Raw genomic sequence first — 23,756 nt, forward strand, 5'->3', positions numbered from 1 at the left:
GAGCGGACGAGGGAACAGAAGGGCTGGGTGGAACTGGAGCCTTCTGGGCCACCTTTGCACTGAATTAAGGGAGAAACAATCTTGAGGAAGGGCTGGAGAAGCCTTCCCTCGACTCAGGCATTAATGATGAAATGATTAATGGCAGCTCTTCCTTCAAAGGAGACATAAAAGCCCCGACAGGCAGCTGGGGATGGGCACCGATGCCAGTGTGCAAACACCCCCCCCAGTCCCAGAGGAGGTGAAGCAAGAGTGTGGTAATGAAACTGCACATAGTGAAATGGTATCTAAATGAGTTTAAATTGATTTATGCTCGCTTTTGTAAAGATTATTTGGTATCTGGAAAGTGCTACCGATGTGAAATAATGCAGATAATCCTTAAGATCCCTGTCTAATGGCACTCCCCCTGAATATTTATGTTCCTCACCATGGGAATGAGCACCATAATGGGGACCATTTTTGTTTTATTAGGGATGAATATTTAAATTAATCTGCTATTTGCCTAAACAATTAGCTGCCTCTGTTTGTTTACACAAAGCCAAAACTGCAATTAGGCTTCCATCAAAAAGATAAGTCCCGACTAAAACTGTCCCGATGGAGCCGTAAGGGCTCGGAGCAGAACTTCCCAAAATTACTTCTTAGCATAATGGTAATTATGTTAATTGCTTGAAAGGTAAATAACTGCTGAACTGGGTTGGAAAACCAGACTGGGAGCTTGTATTGCTCCCACTTAGCCTAAAACCAGTTAACAAATCCAAATGGGCAGCACAGGCTCCCTCCCCTCTGCAGCACAAAGTCTCATCTCCGGGACAGAAAAAGGGGAGAAAACAGGTCAGAAACAGGGAGATCAACCCCCATCAGTGACAAAACCCTGTGGGGATCTCAGATCACGGATGTCAGACCTGGAATTTCTGGGCAGCCCATGGGTATCCCTGCCAAGCTCCTCCAGGCAGGAGGATTTTCAGTTTTGGTTTTGTAGAATATTTATCCCAGTTAAAAACCACTTTTCTGAGGGGGGAAAAAAGATGTTGATTTGCTTTCAGTGAAGCCTTTTGTTTACAAACATCTGTGATGAGCATTTCGCTGGTTTCAGGATGAAAGTTCTGGAAAATGCAAAAAACCCCCCCACACTGAAGTCAAAGAACCCTCTTCTGACCACAGGAGCAAACTGGGAAACCCAGAATTCAGAGTTCTGCTCTCTAATTTTGGGCAACAAGTCCTCATTATTATTATTATTATTATTATTATTATTATTATTATTATTATTATTACTGCATGTCAAACATCACAAAAAGAGACAACGGTGGAAATGGCTCCTGCAATAATAAAATGGTTTCAAGACGGGTATTTTTGGTTGCAACCAGATGTTCAATAGCAAAATCTGTCCAAAATAGCACAAAATGTTATCAGGCAAGCACAGTGTGTGCAAAATCTGACTCACAGTATGGTGGAAACATCCCTGGTAACACCAAAAACCCGAGTGACTTGTAAGGTCACAAATTCACATGTAAGGAAGGAGCACAAAGTAAGGAGTAAAAAGGAAAGTTCATGGGATATCCTGAGTTGGAAGGGACTGACAAGGATCATCGAGTCCAACTCCTGCATGAGAGCAGGAAAACATTATCCAGCTTTCCACAGAAAAAGCAACACTCCACGGGGTTTATCAAGAGGTAAAGCTACAGGTGCTACTCAGAATATTCTGCATTTCACTGCAGAAACAGCCACATGTATTTATGAGCACACAAGGCTCTGCACCAGTCCATCACGTTTGTGTAAGAGCAAAAAAAACCCTCCATGTGACAGTTTAAAGTTATTAGTGTGGCAACATCAAAGAAATCAGGGCTAAGATTTACCAGTCAGATGAGATCACTGCTCTCCACAGTCCCTGCTCCTGCCTCCAGCGCTTCATTTCCAAGGCAATTTCTCTGCTAAGGTGAAGTTCAGGTTGCAAACATTCACTGTCCCTTTTATTTTTTAGCACTGAAGCCTCAGAAGTGTTAGGAAGTTGTTAAGTCAGGATCAGCAGTGTTGTCCCAGCTCACTAAAATCAGTGATTGTTGCAAGTGAACTCCAACAATAACTCCCCAGAACCATTCAGGCTTTCCAGCTCGCTTAGATTTGGTCTTGGCTCAAAGAGACAAGGCAGTGCAATCACTGACACTTGACAGTCACTGCACCAGCCTTGTTGTTTATCCCTCTGTGTCCCAGATCAGACAAAGAATTCAACTTCTAATCCAATATATTGCTGAACTGTGGCCTGATGAAAGGTCCATTTATTGCAATTCGCTCCAGATTGGAAAGTATTTGGATAAAACACTGACCATGAGCCTGTTGACCCTCACAAAGTGCACTGTTGATCCTGACTGAACTCCAAACTTTACTCCAAATTTAGGAGGCATCAGCCTCTTGCTGTATCAAAGGTGGATGGCTGGAGGCTCTTCTCTCTCCACGCACAGAAGACATCCTCCAAGCTGCAGCTGGGAGCACAAAAGACATCCTCCAAGCTGCTTTTTTACATCTATTTTCACGTATTGCAGGCAACACACTTGCCACAGAATCAATAATAATAATAAAAAAAAAGTATTTCTTTTCCTAGAAAATCCTCTAATCCTCCATCAGGGAGGAGAGGCAGCACAAACACAGAGGCAAACAGAGTGAAATCTCATTTGTAAATATTACAGTGGCTGTGTTTGGCAGGGCAATAGAGGCCCCTCAGAGCTCCTCCTGAGCTGGGCACAGCAGAGGAGAGGTGCCCACCTGGGCTCCCTGCTCAGGGAGGGAGGGAGGCAAGGCTGGATCTCGGGGTGGAACATCCCAGCCCTGATCCTCATGACCCGTTGCATCAGCTCTTCCACATTAAGACAGGCATTTGCTGTCAGCTAGTGGCTGCTGTCAGCCTTGGGAAAGATGTAAAGCAGTTTACATGTGCATTATCTGAAAAAAAAAACCAAACCAAACACAAAGAAAAATAAGCAAAGACACGATTTTGTCGGTGCTGGAGCAGGGAATCCAAATCTGCTCATGGTTTTCACTTTGGATTCTAATCACAGCTCTGTGGGAAGGCCAGAAGCTGCTTAATTCACATCACCTCCACGTTGTTCCTGTTTGAGAGTTGTGATTTTGCCCTTTCTAACTTGATTTAAATGAAATAAAACTCTTTTTTGCCTTTTGAAAACACCTGGGAGTTGGACTCGATCCTTGTGGGTCCCTTCCAACTCAAGGTATTTTTTGACTCTATGACTCCTTACAGGGGGGGTTTTCCTTCAAACTGAGAAGGTGAATTTATCTCCTTATATTTTTCAGGCATATCATGAGCCTATGAAGTACAAACAGTAGAAGAAATACATGGGTGGAAATGAGCACCACCCTGGAGTATCAAAACTTCTTGTGAATCTTGAGTTTTTCCCCAACCATTTCTAGTCAGAGGATTCACTTTAGCATCAGCAGATGTTTGGAGTTCCTTAACTAACTTTTTACATTTTATTTTGACTTCCAGCAGGTGCTTAGTGAGAGATCAGACCCCTGTGGTAAGTCTTGTCCTCACATCACCATTACCACACCGGTTTCCTCCCAGTGTTGCCAGGTTTTATCTCCACCCCTCTCCTCACAGGGATTTCCACCCTGGACAGTCCCTCAGAGAAAGCACAGGCAAGACAGAGAGTATTTCATTCCCAACTTGGGGATGCAAGAGGCAGAATTCCCATGACTGTGGTGGGAAATCACACACCACCTACCCAAACCACATGTTTGCACCCACAGCCACCTGTATCCAACGGGAATAAAGATCCTTCCACCTGCTCCTGCAGTGTCCTTCACTTCTCTTTTCCTCTGAGCCAGTCTGTCCCTGCTCCTGCTCTCCTAGGGCATGTCCTGCCACCAAACCCACCACTCCACTTCTTGCAAAGAGGGCACAGAAGGGACAACACCCCCCAGGCAGCTTTAAGGGCACCAGAATGGACAAGACAGCAGGTTTCCAGAAGTCCCAAAAAGGAGCAGTGCCAAAATTCCCCTCCTGGAGCCTGCCAGCAAGCAGGAGCACTGCTGATCCCACAGCAGCCACCTTCCTGTGCTCCATGGAGCTGCCCTGCAGCTTGGGGAGGACCACCAAGCCCTCCCAGTGGGTCTCCAAGCACTCCACAAAGGGCAGCAAGTGGGGCAGCTCCCTGCTGTGCCTACATGAGGACGGACACGGTGTTTAAAGGGAAGAATCCAAAAAGGATGTTCTCTTGCTGCAGCACATTGTTCCCCAGTCAAACTATGAAACTCCAGAGCGCAGGGGGGAGAGCCATGGCTAAAGCAGACTGCTGTTTCCCAAAAGCTGTGGCTCCCAGCCAAAGCCAGGCAAGCATGGAGCAGATGGAGTCCTGGCAAGGCCTCTCCTGTCCCTGCATTAGCAGCATCTGCTCATTACCCAGAACCCTCGCCTGCTTTATCTAATGCTCCAGGAAAAAGCATTTTGATTTGATTCATTTCAGTTCGGTAACGTGCAACACAATTAGTGGTAAAATCAAACTGGAGGGCTGCCAGTGCTGACAATAGGAAACAAGGCAGAAGAAATATGAGGCCAGTGGGTTGGAATTCAAAAATCACAACTGTGGATCGAGTTGCCAAGTCCCGTTGCCCCAGGTGTACATCCAGTGCCCCCGCTGAGCGCTGGCACGGGCATGGGGAACTTCATTTGCTCCCCATCCATTTCCCTCTCATTTCCCTCTCCTTGCAGCTTGTTCCTCGCAGGTTGGCACCAGCAGAAACGCTCAGGAGCCACAAAATTCCACTTTTCCTTAGCAGAGTTACAAGTCCCTTTGGATGCGGGCATCCCGGCAAGGCAGAGCCTTCTCCTTGCTCCGCTTCCCGTGCCTTGGGAAGGGTTTGCTGCTGTGAAAGCAGCAAAGCAGGGCTGTGAGGCAGGCATGGGGTGAGCAGGATCTGCCTGAGCTCTTCCCTGTGATCAGGTGCCAAGGACATCTCTGCGTGAGCTCTGCTGAACTGGGAGAAGCTGATGTTATCGGGACGAGTCTGGGAGCCAGGGATTCGACAGGGAGAGTCTAGACTGTGCCTGACAGCACCACCTCCAACACTACCAGATGGTTTCTCTGTGCTAGTCAAACTTACAAACAAAGAGAAAAAAGGGGAGCTGGAAAAGTACAACAAAGAACAATCAAACACATTATCTTCAAAGTCGTCCTCGCCCTCCCCGAATTCAAAACAACTCCCTCCACCAAATTGTAAATATGTGCTTCCAGCTTGCAGTTAGTAAACATTTCTAAAATGAGGCTTTAGAATTCCCTATTCCCATAGAAACTAATCTATTCTGACCAGGCTCCTCGAATCAGAGTCACTGCCATATCATGGAGCCTATTAAAATTTCTACCCAGAAGAAGAAAGGACGCCGAGCTTTATGCAAACTAGTTCAGTCACAGCGCTGACAACCAGGAGTATGACAGGCAAAAAAACCCAGACAAATTATTAGATTAGGCAGTGGGAAACTAGAAAACAAACAAAAGACCCTCTGCTAGTTGTTGTTTGGCACACTGGACAAAAAGCCAACATTTTGAACTATCACTGTGTCATAATTCCTGTGATTCGAGTAAATAATCTTACGTGAGCAACACCAGATCTGCTGTTGTCAGAAAGTGTGGAAAAATCAACAATTTTTAGCACAGAAAACCATTCTAACATGATCCAAGCTCGAAACACAGCTAAGGATGCTGATGATCTTAAAACATATACAGCATTTAATTTACTTTTAAAATAAAATTCGGTTTGCATTATCCATCCCTAGTTTTGTTTTCAGCTGTAGAAATGCCAGGATCAAAGGCAGTATGTGTACAAAGCTCTCTAAATATGCTTTATTTATACCCAGGAGATATTTTAAGTGTCAAATTACAGATTTTAAAGAAAGATGACAGGAGTTGATTCTGCCTGAGCCCCTCAGCTCAGGATCCCAGTCGGCCAGCACTGTCCAAACCTGACTTTTTTAATTGCTGTTCCCACATCCAGAAGATGTTGGTCTTTGGCTCTTCTTGTCCATTATGTAAAACCTCTGAGGATATTTAAAACAATGCATACAACCAGGATTTTACGAGGGCTTCAGTAAATATTAGGTCAAGGCTTTTATTCTCTGTATCAAAGTATATAATAACCCACCACAAACAATACTTCAGTGCATCCACACACTGAGCCAAGAGGGAGAGGGATGTGGATTAATCAGACATGCAAGTTTACCACCATTCCCATAACAAAGCTCCACAGCACCCCAAGGGAGTTTTGGACAGAGGAGAAGGCTGGTGGAAGAATATTTAATATTTTTATAGCAAAACAAGTTATTTGCTTAAGATAGCTTGGCTGGACTACAGCCTGGCACTCAAAGCTTTGTGTAGCAGCTCCAGTAGGAATTAAAGCTCAGTTTTAATGGGTGCTGTGTTCCAATGCCTCCTAATGCATTTAGGGTTATTGGCCAACTTTCTCACATAAAAGCAAGAGTGTGTGTGTGTGTGTGTGTGTGTGTGGATACACAGGATTACAGACACACAAAAAGCTGAGCACAGCTGCTTCATTTTTGTAAAGCCTGGTTGTTGGTTTTTTTTGTTTTGTTTTGGTTTTTTTTTTTCCTGTCTCTAATAGGGAGGAGAGTTGTGGGTCCTCACCGTCCTCGTGAGCTGCCACAGCCAGGGAGCTGTTGATCCTCACAAAGGAGACGTGTGGCCGAGGTCCAGCCTCGCCAGCACCGGGCACGGCTTCCAGGGTGGGGGCTGCGTAGTCCCAGGTGCGAGTGTCCCACAGCCTCACTTCTCCCGAGGTGTATCTGCAAAAGAAGGCTGTTACTCATCCCAAAGAATCTGACAGGTAGTGCAGGAGAAGGGAGGAAGAAACAAAAGGTGTCTTAAAACCCAACACCATTTACAGCTCCTGGACTGATCCCCTGTGAACAAGCCCATCAACTTTGCACATTTTACTCCCTGTTTATGAATTAAAGCTACAGAGACAGGTAAACTGGAGCTACAAGACCCACACACCTGAGCTACCACAGGTTACCAACTCAATATTAACATGCAAGGAGAGAGGGCTCAGCAGAAAGGAGAGGAGCTGCAGGAGAGGAGAGAAAGAAACAAAAGGTGTCTTAAAACCCAACACCATTTACAGTTCTTTGCTGTACAGACTTTGCACATTTTACTCCCTTGTATTGAGTGTGGCACCAAGTCTACCAAGACAGGTAAATTGGAGCTATAAGAGCCACACACCTGAGCTACCACAGGTTACCAACTCAATATTAACATGCAAGGAGAGAGGGTTCAGCAGAAAGGAGAGGAGCTGCAGGAGAAGAGAGGAAGAAACAAAAAATGTCTTAAAACCCAATGCCATTTACAGCTCTTGGACTGATCCTCTGTGAACAAGCCCATCAACTTTGCTCATTTTACTCCCTATTTATGAATTAAAGCTACAAAGAGAGGTAAATTGGAGCTACAAGACCCACACAACTGAGCTACCACAGGTTACCAACTATCAATATTAACATGCAAGGAGAGAGGGCTCAGCAGAAAGGAGAGGAGCTGCAGGAGAAGGGAGGAAGAAACAAAAAGTGTCTTAAAACCCAACACCATTTACAGCTCCTGGACTGATCCCCTGTGAACAAGCCCATCAACTTTGCTCATTTTCTTCCCTTTTATTGAATGTGGGTGGCATCAAGGCTACCAAGACAGGTAAACTGGAGCTACAAGAGCCACACAACTGAGCTACCACAGGTTACCAACTCAATATTAACTTTACTACTAACATGTAAGGAGAGAGGGCTCAGCAGAAAGGAGAGGAGCTGCAGGAGAAGGGAGGAAGAAACAGAAAGTGCCTTAAAACCCAACACCATTTACAGCTCCTGGACTGATCCCCTGTGAACAAGCCCATCAACTTTGCACATTTTACTCCCTGTTATTGATTTAAGGCTACCAAGACAGGTAAATTGGAGCTGTAAGAGCCACACAACTGAGCTACCACAGGTTACCAACTCAGTATTAACATGCAAGGAGAGAGGGCTCAGCAGAAGAAAAGGTGATCAGTAATGAGCCCAAATTACATCATGGCAAAACTTCATACTGCCTCTTTTCAGTCCTTAAAGATTTGTGACTGTGGTGGTGCCAGGGAAAGGCTGTTGAATCAGAGCATTTATCCAGACATACAAGCACCCACCCAACCTACTGCTCTTTATAGAAAGAAATTTCTCAATGCCTCAGCAACAGGGCAGATTTACCTACGTCTCTGAAGACTAATTAATTAATTCAGCTAAGTGTTGTCTTTAAAATTGAGGCTTTTATCTTCGCAGAAGGCTCACCAAAATATCACAAAAACTGTAGTTTAGCATCAGTTTGTCATTGAGAAAATGAAAAAAGAACGAAACTTCTCAGATAAAATTGAATATATCCAAATGAATGAATGTTCAGCAAGCAAGAGATTGACTGCTCTGGGCCACCTAAGCCCACACAACATATTATTAGAGGAAAAAAAAAAACACTGCAGGCAAAGCAGAGGAGAAGCTTCTTCTAGAACTGGTCAAAGACCACAGTTCAACACCATTTGGAACAGTTCAATAATTACTTAGATCAGTTTTGACAGAACTGTGACAACACTGTCAGAGGCTCACTCTTTCTCTGCCATAGCTGATACTTGGATTCTTTTGGAAAATCAAAGGTGCTTCCTCCTCTGTCAGATTTGTTGTCACATCCTGACTTTTTGGGGGAAAAGTATGGCAAAAGAATGATTCTTACAAACCCCCAAGGTCTGGTGGTTAGGAATGGCTGTCCTGGGTTTATGAGGAAAATCAAAGAGTTATTTACAGAGGAGGGGAAGGAAAGTGGTTCACAAAGGTTTCGAGGGAGCTGGGCTTGCACTCAGGTACCCAGTTCCCTGGGCAGGGCCACGCTCTGGATCCGGGTGCTCTGGGTCAGGTCACTCCCAACAGCTCCGGGTGAAAATGCTCCAATTTATACAACTAATTCAAGTGCCCAAGGGGGAGGTGAAATGTGTCAGGCAGAGAGAGACAGAGATGCACATGAATCCTCTGCACTGCCCAGGAGGGGAGGGGAACAGTGTCCTTGTCACCTGGTGCCTCTGCCGGGGCTTTACAGGGCAAGACAGAAGGAAATGGGAGAACAGGGTGGGACAGCACTTCTTGCTTTTCCTCCTTCTGCAAAATCCTGCTTTCCTTTCCAGTTTACAGCAGCACCACTTAAAAAAAAGGACAGATCAAGAAAGAAGCTTCCCCAAAGCAAAATGTCTCCCGTTGGATCGGACAAGCCAGTCCAGATCCGTTCACAACAAATATCTTCAGTCTGCAAAACTGGAAAGGGCTCGTTCCAATTTAAATTTGGGACATAAAACACAATGGGGCAGGGAACTGCACAGATCTGCTGCAGTCCCCTTCAACACCAGGCACACAAGACATTCTGGAAGCATTTTAATTTTGAGCTGATTTTCGTTTCCTTATGTTAGGGGTTGGTTGGGGTCGTGTTTTCAAGCTTCTCCTAAATGCCAAGAGCAGCAGATTATTCCCTAGGGAAGCCAAAATTCTCTTGTCCCTAAGTGACCTTGAGAAGTGAATTTCAAGGGAGACATAAAATACTGGTAGAATTGACAGAACTGACAGAATGTTTGTTGTCATCCCTAAGTAAATAAGGAAGAACAGCATCTCCTCCTAGTGTAGCTCTCACATAGTCCAGTCAAGGGATATATAGATATATTTCTTATTTATAAAAGGAAGACTGAGATGGAGAAAACAATGACAAGATTAGAGGAGAGGCACAGGGCTGGATAATCCCCTGAGCTCACTCCATCTGGGTTCCCTACACAGCACAGAACACGAGGGATCCAGGGCTCAGGACTCTCTACCAAGCACAAAAAATAACGTTGCAATTCTGGGATTAAAGATCCAACACCACAGCACCATGGTAAATGCTTAAATTAGTTTTATCTCAGAATTCAACCACATCAAAACTTAGTTTTGAACTGTTCTTTGCTCATGAAGAACCACCTGTAGGCTGAGCTCAAGCTGGAACAGAACCAAATGCTTCTGCCCAGCAGTTTGACACCAATTTGACCCAAATTCTGACGTGCTGCTGCTGGGACCTGGCTCTGCTCAGGGGGCTCTGCATCAGCCCACCCTGCAGCCCCCTCATCCTCACTCCTCTCTCCCAAGATGAGCACATGCTGAAGAGCTCTCACTTCTGACCCATGAAACCACTCTGCTCTCCCACCTGCAGCCAGGCCCTGTGAGCACACGAGCTCGTCCCAGCACCCAGGGGTGCTCTGGGGGTTCAGATGCTGCAGAACGACCCAGGACAGGATCCTGGACACGGTGCTCCCTCCAGTTCTGTTGGCAGAAAACAGGGAGCACTGTCTGTGCTTGTCCCAAGGGTGCTCCAGGGGGTTCAGATGCTGCAGAACAACCCATAACAGGGTGCTCCCTCCAGTTCTGTCATGGCACAGAACAGGGAGCAGTGTCTGTGCCAGGAGAACCCTGCAAGCACCCAGACCTACCTTCAGGTGTCTGTCCAGGAATCCCAGCACTCCCAGTACAGGACAAGTGCTCTGTGTTCCTCAGGACTAAACCTTCACTGCTCCATCCTTCCTGCATCCCTCTTACTCCATTTCCCACTCAACACCACCATTCCCACCCTTCCCAGCCAATCCCTCAAGGATTTGGAGGGGTGTCACAAGACCATGCTGGAAACATGAGTGGAGATGTAGGACTGGGCAGGGGACCAGTGCTGGGAAAATGGGAGACACAAACTATCTCCCCACGGGCCCCTTTCCAGCACACACTGGGACTGGACCAGCACTGACCTGGAACGTTTTCAAACCCAGGTGAATCCAGTTCAGAACTAAGAAAATCTGATGGTTCAACTCCCCCAGCTTTTAATGCTGCTGTAAAGAGCAGCACACTTTCAATTTGTAACCACAACAAAAGGCTTTTAAACTATTAAAGCGTTGCCTTGCTGTAAAAATAAATAAATAAATAAATAAATAAATAAAAAGGCTGCTCTATGGCAGATAATTGGCAAATCTGCCCTGTCAGTGTAGATGGCTGGGGAGAAGAACACGCTGCACTTCACAGAGCCTGTTACTAGGTAATTTCAGGATTTCTGTTCATTTCTCTCACAACTTTTACATTTTGCCCTGAAAATTTCATTTGGATTACTCAATGAAATAACCACAGATGCAAGTCTTCTGCCCAAGAACATGCACAATACTCCAAACCCATTCACTCACTGATTTTTCTACCAGGATGGTTATGAAATGCTCACTTAGCTCTCTGCTGGAGTGAAAAAGAAAACCCCAAACAACTCAAAACTCCCTTCCTGTTTAATCCAACAATGAATACACTATTTGTTCTGATACCAACAGCACTCAGCTGCTGTGTTTTCCCCCGATAGGTGCCATGAGATGGTTGTTGCAGTGGCAGGTAAATACTTCAATATCTCACATAAGACACTTGCACTGAGAAAACCCAACAAACCAACCCCAAAACCTAAAATAAGCCAACAGAAGAGACCACACCTGCTTTACTTCATTTCGAGGCCTGTTCCAAGTCTTGCTCTCCTGAGCACAACAGGGAGCAACAAGAAGACTGTTTTGCTTCCAACCCCAAATCCCCCCTCTCCCGATCCCCCTTCCCCGGTGCCTTCCCTGCAGTTCCATCCACGCCACGCCTGGAGCTCAGCTCTGGGTCTTTGTCCTCCTCACAGGCACAGTTATCCCTCTCTGATGTTCAACAGAGACTCTCCACACAAATAACTCAGCTTCTCTGAGGGACTCACGCTCCCCTTTGCCCTTGTTCTTTGGAATATTTCAGTATATACAAATGAGAAAGGCAAGAGTTGTATTTTTCTAGATATACTCCTCCTCAAGAACAAGCCAGCACTGTAATTCTGGACAGATATGTCTATAGCTGTCAAAATTAGCCTGGAAATTCAGCTTAAGCTTTACAGACATGCATAAAAACCTTGCTGGGATGGAGCAACCCTAGATGGAATGCACATGGCAGAGAGAAACGGGGAAAGAATTAAATTCGTGTGTTATCTACAAACGAACTATAATAAAAATACCTCCTGACTAATCAAAAGCATTTTGACTACTTTTTCCTGGCAGTAATGCCATAATGAGATGAACATTTTCCCCGTGCCCTCTCCTGTGAGTGGAAGCAGAAGGAGCTGGGGGTTAAAAGCTGCTGCTGTCCCCGGGAAGCAGGTGGTGGAGTGTGGAGCACATGTGGGAGGGAGCGGAGAGGGAGGCTGGGCACGGCTCTAATGAAGTGGGGCTGAAGAGGCAGACGATTTCATAAGGAGAAAAACATCAGGAAACTGGTCAAAACACAGAATCTCATCTGAAAAAGCTCAACTGTGTTGGATGGCACAAGCCAGAACGAATCTGGGGAAGAGGAGGAGGGGGACGCTGATCTCTCTCCAGAGCCCCAGATGTCTTTATCGTTGCCTAATGACAATTATACTCAACCAATTAAGACACTGCTATCACAGTTGCATTGTTAGGAAGCCTTTGGCCCTGAGTGTTGATGGCTGTCTAATTAGTGTTTGTGCAAAGTACAACTGCAACTAATACATAAACTGACAAATACACAAAAGAAAAACTGTTAACGGGAACATTTTCCAAACAGTCGAGGCTCTGCTCACTCGGTCCATGGCAGCAGCAAAGACAAACTGCTTTCCTTCATGGCTCCTGCACTGCTGGCACTGCAGAATCTCACTTCAAACGGCAGGTCAGAGGGACCATCCCTGGGTTTCTGCTGGAACAGGATGCTGGAGTCAGGCAGTTTTGTTGGCTGCACCCCTCCAGGGCCGGTCTCACCACCCCACGTCGGGCTGAGCACCGAAGACCTCGGATGAGACACCTCAGAAATCAGACTGTGTTTTTCCCCCCCTCGTTTTCTCTAAAGAATTTGCAGTGGGAAAAAGGGGGATGGAGAGAGAAACCCCTTTGTTTCACAGTCAGGTTTGCTTTCCAGAAGGCAAAGTCTGTTCGGTTTCCAGATACCTGCGGTGATCAACAAACCCAAAAAAAAACCCCCAACAACTTTGTTTCAGGCAGTCAGCGACCATCTGTTAATACTCAAAAGATCTTATTATGAAGTCCTTACAATGTCAATGCATTTTATTGAAGTCAGTAGGAATCTTGCTCAAGTAACAGTCTCCAGCCCCAGCCCTGTTTAAACGGGTGCCTGTTGATAAGCAAGTAAAATAATGAGTATTTTGCATTGTCTTGCTGCAAGGAGCACCTCAGAGCTTTCATCCTGACGCCACCAAAAGCAACCCAGCAGCCCTTCCTGTGGTTAATTAAGGTATCCAGCCAGTGCCCCCCTCAGCAGGCTCACGAATAAGGTCCAATTAAACATGCAAACCCAAGTCCAACTGCCTTTAAGTTGGTTCAAATTGCTCCTCAGCTTCATCTTCTCTCTAAGGCTCAAGTGAAGGCAGTGGTAACTCAGAAGGTTCAGTAGCAAAACACCTCTTCATCAAGAAAAGTTGGGAAGTGCCTCAATCACAACCAAAAACACCGACATTAAATATCAATCAATTATATTTATATCAATTAAATATAAGTAGGACCTTTTTTTTAATAGTGTTCTGAAGTGAGGGATAATGATGGACTGCTCAGGGTGAGGTGCCTCCCAGACTAAAACTGGATTGTACAGGTCAAAATTCCCAAGCCTTCCTGCCCTCATTTCCAGTTTTTCATTCCAGTTATTTGGATACACTGATTTTGCCACAGGTAGCTTGGCTAAGGGATCCCTGGAGGGAAGGATTCAGGAAAAACCAGTCCAGTGGCAGAGATGGAGTAAAGAACTACTTTACCCAGCAGAAAGGAACACAAACAGAACACAATGACCAAAAATGAGATACAAAAGGAATAGCAGAGAGGACATTTTCTGCTACTTTATGGTTTTATTATTTATTACTTATTATGCTATTTTATGGTGCAGCAGAAAGCTACACCAGAAAATACAAGAAAAACCAGACGGGGTTAAAACCAGACCCAGGGTTTTAAACAACCCTAACGCTGGTGGAAGAATGGGGAGAGGGAAATTCACCTCCCTGATTCCATCCCAACGTTATTTTGGGTTGCTGGAGACACGAGGGCAGCTGTGACACAAGTGAATAACGGGGACCAAAATGGCTCTGGAAAGATTTCACAGGGATTTCACAAGATTTCACATGCAGGGAGACCGTTCTGAGCATCCCTGTGAGCAGCTCCCAGACTCCTCTGCCGGGAACTCGACTTCCCAATTCATCAACCCACGTCCATCTGGGGCCCACTCCCAGAAGCTGAGCTGCAGAGAGCTGACACCTTCCTTCCCAAGGCCTTTTTTTAGGAAATCATGGCTCTAAAAAGCAGGGTTTTTTTTTTAAGGAAGTGTGTAGCCCTCCTGCAGCTTATTGTTATCCCTGACAAAATCACCATTTCACCACCCTAAGTACTTCTGCCTGCCTCACCTCCTTTGTATATTAAGGGCATGCAAATGTCCTACCAAGGGAACAGAAAGGAGCCAAAGGGTTGTATCACAGGCAAAACATTTTAATGAACGCTCACAAAAGCAGAACTTGAAGCCAAGGTGTTTCTAGTAATTTTGATTTTCAGGCAAAGAATCTCCCATCACTTAGATCAAGGCTCGCACCAGCATTAATTAAACCAGCTGCTCTACCAAGAAAACACATCACTGTGGGCACAGGAGAAGAAAAGCCTCATTTTGGGGGTCTCTGGGTACATTTTAGGGGGCTGAGGGTACATTTTGAGGGTCTCTGGGAACATTTTGAGGGTCTCTGGGTACATTTTGGGGGGCTGAAGGTACATTTTGAGGATCTCTGGGTACATTTTGAGGGTCTCTAGTTCCCATTTCTGAGGGGTTGTGGTTCCAGGACCCCCAGACTCAGCAGGCCCTGGGTTTTGGGGTCCCTGGATTGTGTTTTGGGGGGCTCTGGGTACATTTTGGGGGTCTCTGGGTACATTTTAGGGGGCTGAGGGTACATTTTGGGGGTCTCTGGTTCCAATTTCTCGGAGGTTGTGGTTCCAGGACCCCCAGACTCAGCAGGCCCTGGGTTTTGGGGTCCCTGGAGTGTGTTTTGGGGGGCTCTGGGTACATTTTGAGGGACTGAGGGTACATTTTGAGGATCTCTGGGTACATTTTGGGGGGCTGGGAATACATTTTGAGGGTCTCTGGGTACATTTTAGGGGGCTGAGGATACATTTTGGGGGTCTCTGGTTCCAGTTTCTGGGAGGTTGTGGTTCCAGGAACCCCAGACTCAGTAGGCCCTGGGTTTTGGGCTTCCCGGGGTGTGTTTTTGGGGGCTCTGGGTACATTTTGAGGGTCTCTGGTTCCCATTTCTGAGGGGCTGTGGTTCCAGGACCCCCAGACTCAGCAGGCCCTGGGTTTTGGGGTCCCTGGAGTGTGTTTTGGGGGGCTCTGGGTACATTTTGGGGGGCTGAGGGTACATTTTGAGGATCTCTGGGTACATTTTGGGGGGCTGGGAATACATTTTGGGGGTCTCTGGGTACATTTTAGGGGGCCAAGGGTCCATTTTGAGGGTCTCTGGTTCCCATTTCTGGGGGGTTGTGGTTCCAGGAACCCCAGACTCGGGAGGCCCTGGGTTTCAGGGTCCTCAGGGGGTACTGTAGGTGCATTTTGGGGTGTTATTTTGGGTTGCAGGACCCCGGGACTCGGGAGGCAGACACACAGAGCACCTCGCTGCAGCAACACCTTCCCCTGCATCCTGCAAAACCCACAGGTAAACCAATAACTTCCTGCTCAGACAGGCTGGAAAAGCAGCTTTCCCAAGGAATCAGGATCAGGCCTCTGCTCTTGGTTTCACCTGCAAGGCTCTCCTCTGTCAGGAGCTGACACAAAAGTCACTTCACACACCCTCCTGGCTGTCACCCGACCCTCTGAACTCATGATGTCACCGTGCTCTCAACCCTCCTAAAGGTGACTCGACTGGAAAAAAAAAGCAGCTCTGATTTAGTCCTTCTTAACAGCAAGAAGAACACCAAAGGTTTGGGGAAGCTTGAAGGAAAAAGGTATTTATTTTCACCTTCTGCTTGGTTTGACGCCTTCCAGTCACGGGGAGGGGACTGTGCCACCACCCCAGCGAAATTTAAGCAATTAAATAATTAACTCAGGCCGTTGGAAGCCTTTGGTTTGTTTTTAACTTTGATTCATTTTCATTACTAATTAATCTTTCGGTTTCCTCGGGTCTGCACACGCCGAATTAAGACTCAAGAGCTAATAATAAATACAATAAATACCTGGAGAATAAGCCCAGGAGCCCTGGAGCAAGGAAAAAAAAAAAAAAACAAATTAGATGAGAGTTGCCATGAAGTTTTTAAAAAGTGTTTTCGAGCCTTTCGGGCTCTTTTCACACATCATTAGGAAAACTAAAGAGAGTGGGAAGGCCAGCTTTTAAAAAGTCATTTGCAGGTCACCTTTGAGCAAGAGGAGAGGGAAGAGAACAAAGGAACCCACCACAGAGGAGCAGATACTTATTATGTCTCTCTGTTGCTCACTAGGACTTAAACTGAAAGGCCCAAATTGTTTGAGGCTCACCAGAAGGAAGACAACTGGATAAAGTCATTTCAGTGCATTTAATTTCTCAGTATGAGAGTCAAAATGCCTCTAAACCACCTGATTTCCCCTACCAACCACCCAGGATATTTAGGAAGTCCTTCAGTTGTGGAAATGCCAGGTGGGCTCCACCCTGAAAAGGGGAGGAGGTGTTCATCTGCTGATTTATGGAGGCATAAACCACTCAGAGCAGATGGATCTCACCAGACCCAACCCAAGAAAATAAAATCTCTAGGAAAGCAGGCAGCACTTGGTGGGGAAGGAGGAAAACATCTGAAATTAAAATTTAGGGCTGATTCCCTAGTCTGTAAGAGGGACTCCTCATGGCACCTGGTAAATCAGCTTGAGGCCCTTAAATCTCCATTTATGCAGCTCTTCACTCACAGTCTCTCTCTCTTTCTTCAGTCTAGGAAAACCAAAGGAAAAAAAATAAAGAAAAATCGATAGCTTTGTGTTTCTGGGTCTTTGGAAGGGTGTTCTGGCTCTGGGCCTCCCCTGTTTGTTTTCAGAGCTACCAAGAGCAGCAGTAAAGCCACAGGGCCCTTTCTTACAAAGTGAACATAGTGCACAATAAACCCCAGCCCGACTCACAGCCCGCCTGGTGTGGGTTTAGGGGCCAGCCCTGAGGGGAGGTGGTTGTCCCCAGCACAGGGCAAGTTCACCACGTGGCTCAAGAACAGGTATTTCACACAGACAGCACGACAGTGCCACAACATGCCCCGGCCATGTCACACCACGGGATCCCCCGTGTGATGACAACAGTTCAAACAAGCACCAGATGCTCCCAGATCATCTCCAGGAGGAACCAACCCCTGACTACAAATGCCCATCGGTGTGGCTGTCAGCACTGCCAAGAATAAAAGAAGGTGGCATAAAAAGTAGCTGTTTTACTGTCTGAGCATGGAAAAAAAAGCCGCGACAAATTCAGGTTTTTATTAAGAGAAAGTGAAGAAACGCAGGCATCCTGCACAGAAGCCAAGCAAATGACAGCATCAGGTGATTTATAAAAGCCAAGCAAGCAGCCGTATAATTGCTTTAAGTAAGCCCGACTTAAAGACGAAACTGCATTTGAATTGAAGGCGGGGAGGGGGGAGGAGGGCCATCGGACCTCTGAAGAGGATCCTTGGAGACGAGTAACCCGAGAAAGGCTGGCGAACACTCCCATCGATCGGGAGTGAGGTAACCACAACCACCGCCGGCTCAAATGAAAAGGGATTCGAGGGCTGACCCAGAAAACAAGCGTCGTAACCGCCGGGATGAAATTTTAATGATCAACACAAGGCGCGCCGCCCTGATTGAATTATCCGATGTCAGCCAGGAACGCGGGCACAAAGGGAGCCGCTCGGCCACCTTCCCTCCCGGCTCCATCCTGCCTGGATACTCTGCCATCTCCTGGCTCCGGCTTTGGCGGCAGCGGGGAGGCAGGAGAGCGCATGGAATAGGTGCGTTTTTCCAAGGGAGAGCTCATCCCGTCAAGTTTATCGTTTGCTTCCTTCGCGGAATTAAGAAGCCGAGCTCCCGAACCACTTCGGACAAGGTGTGCCTCCATAAATCCCACTCGTGGCTGCTGGTTTAACTCTGCCCACAGCCTGTACGAATTCCTTGTGGGAAGATGAAAAAAAAGCTCTACAGCAGCTAGAACAGAAATTCTTCCACTTCCCGGCAGAGTTTGAAGGAGTACAGCGATGAACACAAGGTCAGGTCTATCACAGCACAGGTTCAGATCAAATCAGACTGACTCCAGGCTTGCTCCAAGGCTCCCAAAACACACCAGCCCCGGCCTTTTTCCTGGGGAACCCCTCTGTCCAACTAGAACTACTCTCTCCAGCTAGAACTTAATCGAGTACTGCCATAAAAGACCATTAAAGATGTTTCTATTAGCGACAAAAGGAGGGGTAAGGAAAATCTCCATCCTTTACTGCATCGGGGGGAACATGTGACAAAGGATGAGGAAAAGGCTGAGGGATTTGATGTGTTCTTTAACAGTCAGGCCAGTTGTTCTCAGGTGGAAGGCAGGGATGGGAGCAGGATGAAGCGCCCACAGTCCAAAGGGAAGCACACAGACGGGTCCCTGGAGCAGATGGGATCCAGCCAAGGGTGCTGAGGGACCTGGCAAAGAGCTCACCCAGCCACCTTGCACCATTTCCCAGCAGTCCTGGCTCACTGGGTGACTGGAAGTGGTGCCCACCCAGAAGATGGGCTGGAGGGAGGATCCAGGGAATCAGCCTCACCTCAGTGCCAGGGGAAGTTATGGAGCAGAACAGCAACAAGGTGACGTGGTGGGTCCTACCCTTGGAACCCCATGGAATGCTGCAGGATTGGGGAAGGATGGCTGGACAAGGTGGACAGGGAGCTGGAGAGATGGCTGACAGCTGGGCAAGTGGCCAGTGGCCCCTGGGCTGTGCCAGCCCTGCTGTGTCCCAGCCCCAGGGCAGTGCCCATCCCTGTGCTGGCACTGCTGGGGCACCTCCAGCCCTGGGGGCAGCTCTGGGCCCCTGCACTGGTTTGGTTTAGGCCTCCTCCTGGCAACCAGGTCCAAACTAAGGAAGTCCCCATATCCCAGTATTCCATTCTGTTCTTTACATAAGCAGAAATATAAATAGAAGGGGGGAGGAAGCTGGAAGGGAGATCTCTTCTCGGAGAGGAGGAGTTGGAGGAAGCACAGCAACCTCCCCGTGGTGGGCTCCTCGTGTGGGAGTGCAGGCCTGTAAGGTTTTGAGAGGTTGTTGCTTCTTCCTGATTTGAGAGGAGAGATCTGGTGGTGTGGACTCTGCTTAAGTATTAAGATTTCATTTGCTAGTTCTTTATTGGCTGTGTATACCTGTTTTTCTGGTTTTTTGAGGTGTTGGGGTTCTCTTTCTTGTATGCATGTAGTTTTTGTAACTGTATATAAGTGTAAAAAATATATATACACTGCTTGGGCTCTGTTATTTCAGTCTTTTAGTAGGTTTTTTTTCCTTCCCTTTCTTTCCCCTGTGCTCATAAAAGGAGGGGGGGAAGCCCTTTGCTGTGGTCTTGGGTGCTTGGTGGGGGAGCCAAGGCCAAACAAGAGGGACAAGGAGGGGCTGGAGCCTGGGCAGGGAAGGGAATGGAGCTGGGAAGGGGCTGGAGCAGCAGGAGCAGCTGAGGGAGCTGTGATCCAAAACCCTGCTAAAAACTGAGTGGCACAGCTCAGGAAAACCCCAGGAAATGCCCCCCAGTGCTGGATTAACATCAGGAGCACCCCCAGCTCCTCAGGCCCTGCAAAGTCACACACCAGCTCTGCTTACACCCAGGGCAAGTCTCACTGCCATCACTGATTATTCACGTGCAAAGCTGAGCCCAGAAGTGTTTGTGAAACTGGAGAGAGAATCATTAAATGTAACAGATAATTGATATTTATACTGAGAAGAGAACTGACTCTGTAAACCTCAGCTATTAAATTACTTGTTCAGGACTGAAAGAACGCAACAGTTTGCTATTGATCACCAGATTCATTACACTTTTATGGCAGATCTGAAAGCACAGTGCCATTAAGTACAATATTACAAGCTGGGAGAGAAAGGGGAGGGTTATGTTTGGTTTTAAAAAAAGATAAAATACAACAAACAACAAAACCCCGATGAGTCCCTCAATCTACATGTCATAAATACTTACCAAATGCCCATAACAAAGTCTTTCCCTGCACCATTTGCTAATGTCCTTGGAAGCTGTAGTTCTCTCATTTGCTATTTACCACTTATCAAATTAAGAGAGGCTTTCAGAGGTCTCCAGCCACCAGAGGAGAGCGAAGGGCAAGCAGTGAACAGCAAAGGGCATCACTTTGGGGTTGTAATATTCCAAACATTTCATTTACTAAACCAGGGAAAGTCAAACAGCTGAATTCTGATTGCTGCTTTATCAAACGTGTTCTCCCAGCTCCATAAAAAGAGAATTCATTTCCTCAGAGAAGAGAAATTCCTGGAGGGTAATTTAAATGAACACTGCTTTTCCTACAGCATACACACGGGCAGCTTTTCCCTCAGAGGTCTCTTACCTGCTCACCTATTTTCAGGAACCTTTCAGGAGCCTGAATTATTTATTGGCACCACCTCCCTTCATGTGACTGATGCAAACTCACCAAAAGAATCAAGAGATATTGGAGGGACTGGGGAACCAGTATGAAAAGAGTGTGTGAGACAGCTTCAACCCAACTTCTGTAACACACCAAGCTAAAATATGGACTGCCTGAGTTTGACAGGCAGGATTAATAACCCTTTGTTATTTAAAGTATTCGTATTAAAGTGATAATAGCCTTTATTAATACTTTGGAAATGTAATTTATTCTGCCTAACTTCCTTATGTTGCCTGTCTGATTACAAACACAATGGATACAGCAGCAGAACATCACATGGAAGGCACAGAAGGAGGGTCAACAGGATGGCAAAGAGAACAGAAAGGGAGAGCTGCAAATGGAGAAGGGAAACTAGTGGGAGAACATCCAGTAAAAGAAAAAAACCTCTAAATAAACCAGCTCCTTTCACTCCTGCTGACAGTTTAGATTTCTGCTCAGTTGCCCAAGAGCACTCAAAAGCATTTCTGTGTCTGAGAGAGTTTTCAAGGCACCTTTCTTATAACCAGGCTGTGAATTTTATAGTATTTTACAAGTGGTTTTCTCTAATCCCACAGTGTCGAAGCACAGTATTAACATGAAGTGTTACTATAAAATATGGGATTCTGGTATGTTAAGGACAATGTGCCCTGACTGCCCCCAGATGAATTTTAATTACTCGTGTGACTTATAGAGGGGCTACTAATTACTGAACCTGTAAAACTGAACTAGAAACCAGTTAAACTTTACACCTATTTAGACAGTCAAGAGAGTTTGTGAGGCTCTTAAAATTGTATTTAAGTGTGTAAACCAAATGAATGGTTAGTATTAAATCAAGGTCCAGAAAAAGCTTTATATTGGGAAAAGAAAACTTCGAGTTTATCTATTTTTGGGTAGGTTATTAACAGTGGAGGAAAGCAGCAAGTCCTTCTAAAGTTATTTTTGTGGGCTGTGACAAGATATCCTTGTGATTAAGAGATTTCTAGGGGGAAAAATAACAAAAAGAGAGTAGATGTGGACAATGTTTAACACATTCTGGGTGCTTCCCCAGCAAACCAATAGACACAGTTCATCAGAAAGCACTTTACAGGGACTGCATGTATAGGGGTAATGGAGATAACTTTAGAAGAGTACAATAAAAACTGGCACTGCTGAAATAATTTGTAGATAACCAACATTATCAGTCACTTAAGGGCAGTTTATCCAAGGATAACCATCATTATCAAGCATTTGAGGACAGTGTCTCACCAGGAGGAACTGCAGCCAGGTAAATCCATCCCGTTGCCTCGAGGGGGTGTTGCTTTTGAAGGTGTTGAAAGCAGCACAGGAGATATCACAAGGTGAAGATAAAATGGGCCTTCCACAGCCTCACACTCACCCAGCAATGACAACTCCATCCCAGGAGTGGACATCACACAGCACCTTCCCCAGCTCGTACCTCAGCTGGCTCACGGCTCCGATCCGGTTCTGCCACAGAGGACAAAGGGGGGTGAAATTCCCGCTCCTTCATCCCCCAAAATCCCCCAGGTGGAAAACCCTGAGCTCTGCTTTTGCTGCTGCAGCAGCACAGCTGAGAGGAAAGGCACTTCTATCCCATAAATCCCTCAGCAGCTCCCACCTTCCCACCTGCAATACACGGTTATATTCCTTCCAAAAGGATTCTGTGCAGCACTGGGGGAAGACATTGGGAAATTCTTTTAACTTTGGTACAACAGTGTTTGATCCCTCCATCTGTGCCAGCTGTTGCTTCCTTATCTCCCTGTATCAGTGATTAATAGGTACTAGGAGGTGTCTTAGCTGTGTGTCAGAGCAAAGGATGGTAAGAGAGGTATGTTATGACCCGACCACATATTTGAGATGCTCTCAAGGAGAGGAGATTCCTTAGAAGATCTGGAACCATATCCAAGAAATTATTAGCACACATGCAGGTATGCAGGAAATATAATTAATATGTAATAGAAATGTGATGAACATGTCTTAGTTTCATGACCAGAACTGGGCTGTTGGATTGCTGGGTGTAGGTGACACGTGGAGTTATCCCCAATAACACAGAGTTATTCCCCTTCATAAAGGAGTGTCAGCTTTCTAACCCAACAAACTGCTTGGAGACTTATTTCCAGCTTTTCCCTCCCACCTGCTGGAAGCAGGTTCCCATTTTTCTACAGCACCTGGATGCCACTGAAGAGACCCCCTCTCACCTTCCAGTTGTATTTCAAGGTGCGCTCCCGGGCCCGGCAGTTCTTGAGGGCGACCTTCCAGCAGGACTGGTCAGAGATGCTCATATCCAACAGGTATCCCTCCTCCTGGCACAGCCTGTACCACAGCACTTCGTCTTCTGCAAGGATTTTCCACGTCCTGCTAACCTAAAAAAATCCAATTTTGATACGTGTGTCTCACATATCCACGTTTGGACAACGCTTGGAGGGACTCCTGGGTGTCCCGTGTAGAGCCAGGAGTTGGACTGGATCCTGATGGCTCCCTTCCAACTCAGGATATTCTATGATTTTACATTAAATTTATAAGTAAAAATTACATTTAATATAAAATTATTTATATAGCACCTGAAATACAAACTTTTAAGTCGATATAGGCCTGCACTGAGATTAAATTCTTAGCTAAACAAATATATTTATTCACCCTTTGTACTACTGAGGGTATAAAAGCCCCAAACCCTTAACAAAATGCTTGTGTTCTGTGGGTTCTTTTGGAAACAACTGAGTTTCTACTCCACTAAAACTCCACACACCACTTTAGTGGCCACACTGCCAACCTGAAATATCAGTGCACTGGAAAACTTCAGAGGGAAAAGGAGCAACAAAACAATTAAGGCAGCACTGTAAGCTTAGAGAAAAATATGAATTTATCTTCATATTTGGAGCTAAGAAGCCCTCTCATATCACACCACCACATCTCCTAAGTCCCACTGACAATGCCTGATTAGGGGTATGACATTAGTGATTTATAACCTATTGTATTACAGTATGCAGAAATAGGAATGAATTATTAAGTTTTTGAAGCAGCCTCAAGTTGCTGGCCATTCCAGAGAGAACAGCTTCATCACAATCAATTGTGGGC

The 23,756-nt window shown here is 46.1% G+C and overlaps 1 protein-coding gene across 1 annotated transcript in view; it reads right to left on the reverse strand.

Moving 5' to 3' along the window:
- FBXW8 (F-box and WD repeat domain containing 8) overlaps nt 1-23,756 on the reverse strand; it is a 56,241-nt gene that overhangs the window by 21,886 nt on the left and 10,599 nt on the right. Inside the window, 3 exon segments of the mRNA XM_064674659.1 lie at nt 6,645-6,802; nt 22,060-22,148; nt 22,880-23,044. Of these exon segments, the coding sequence (XP_064530729.1) occupies nt 6,645-6,802; nt 22,060-22,148; nt 22,880-23,044 (412 nt within the window).

The sequence above is a fragment of the Pseudopipra pipra genome, chromosome 18 (genome assembly GCF_036250125.1).
Source record: "Pseudopipra pipra isolate bDixPip1 chromosome 18, bDixPip1.hap1, whole genome shotgun sequence".
Classification (NCBI taxonomy): Eukaryota; Metazoa; Chordata; class Aves; order Passeriformes; family Pipridae; genus Pseudopipra; species Pseudopipra pipra.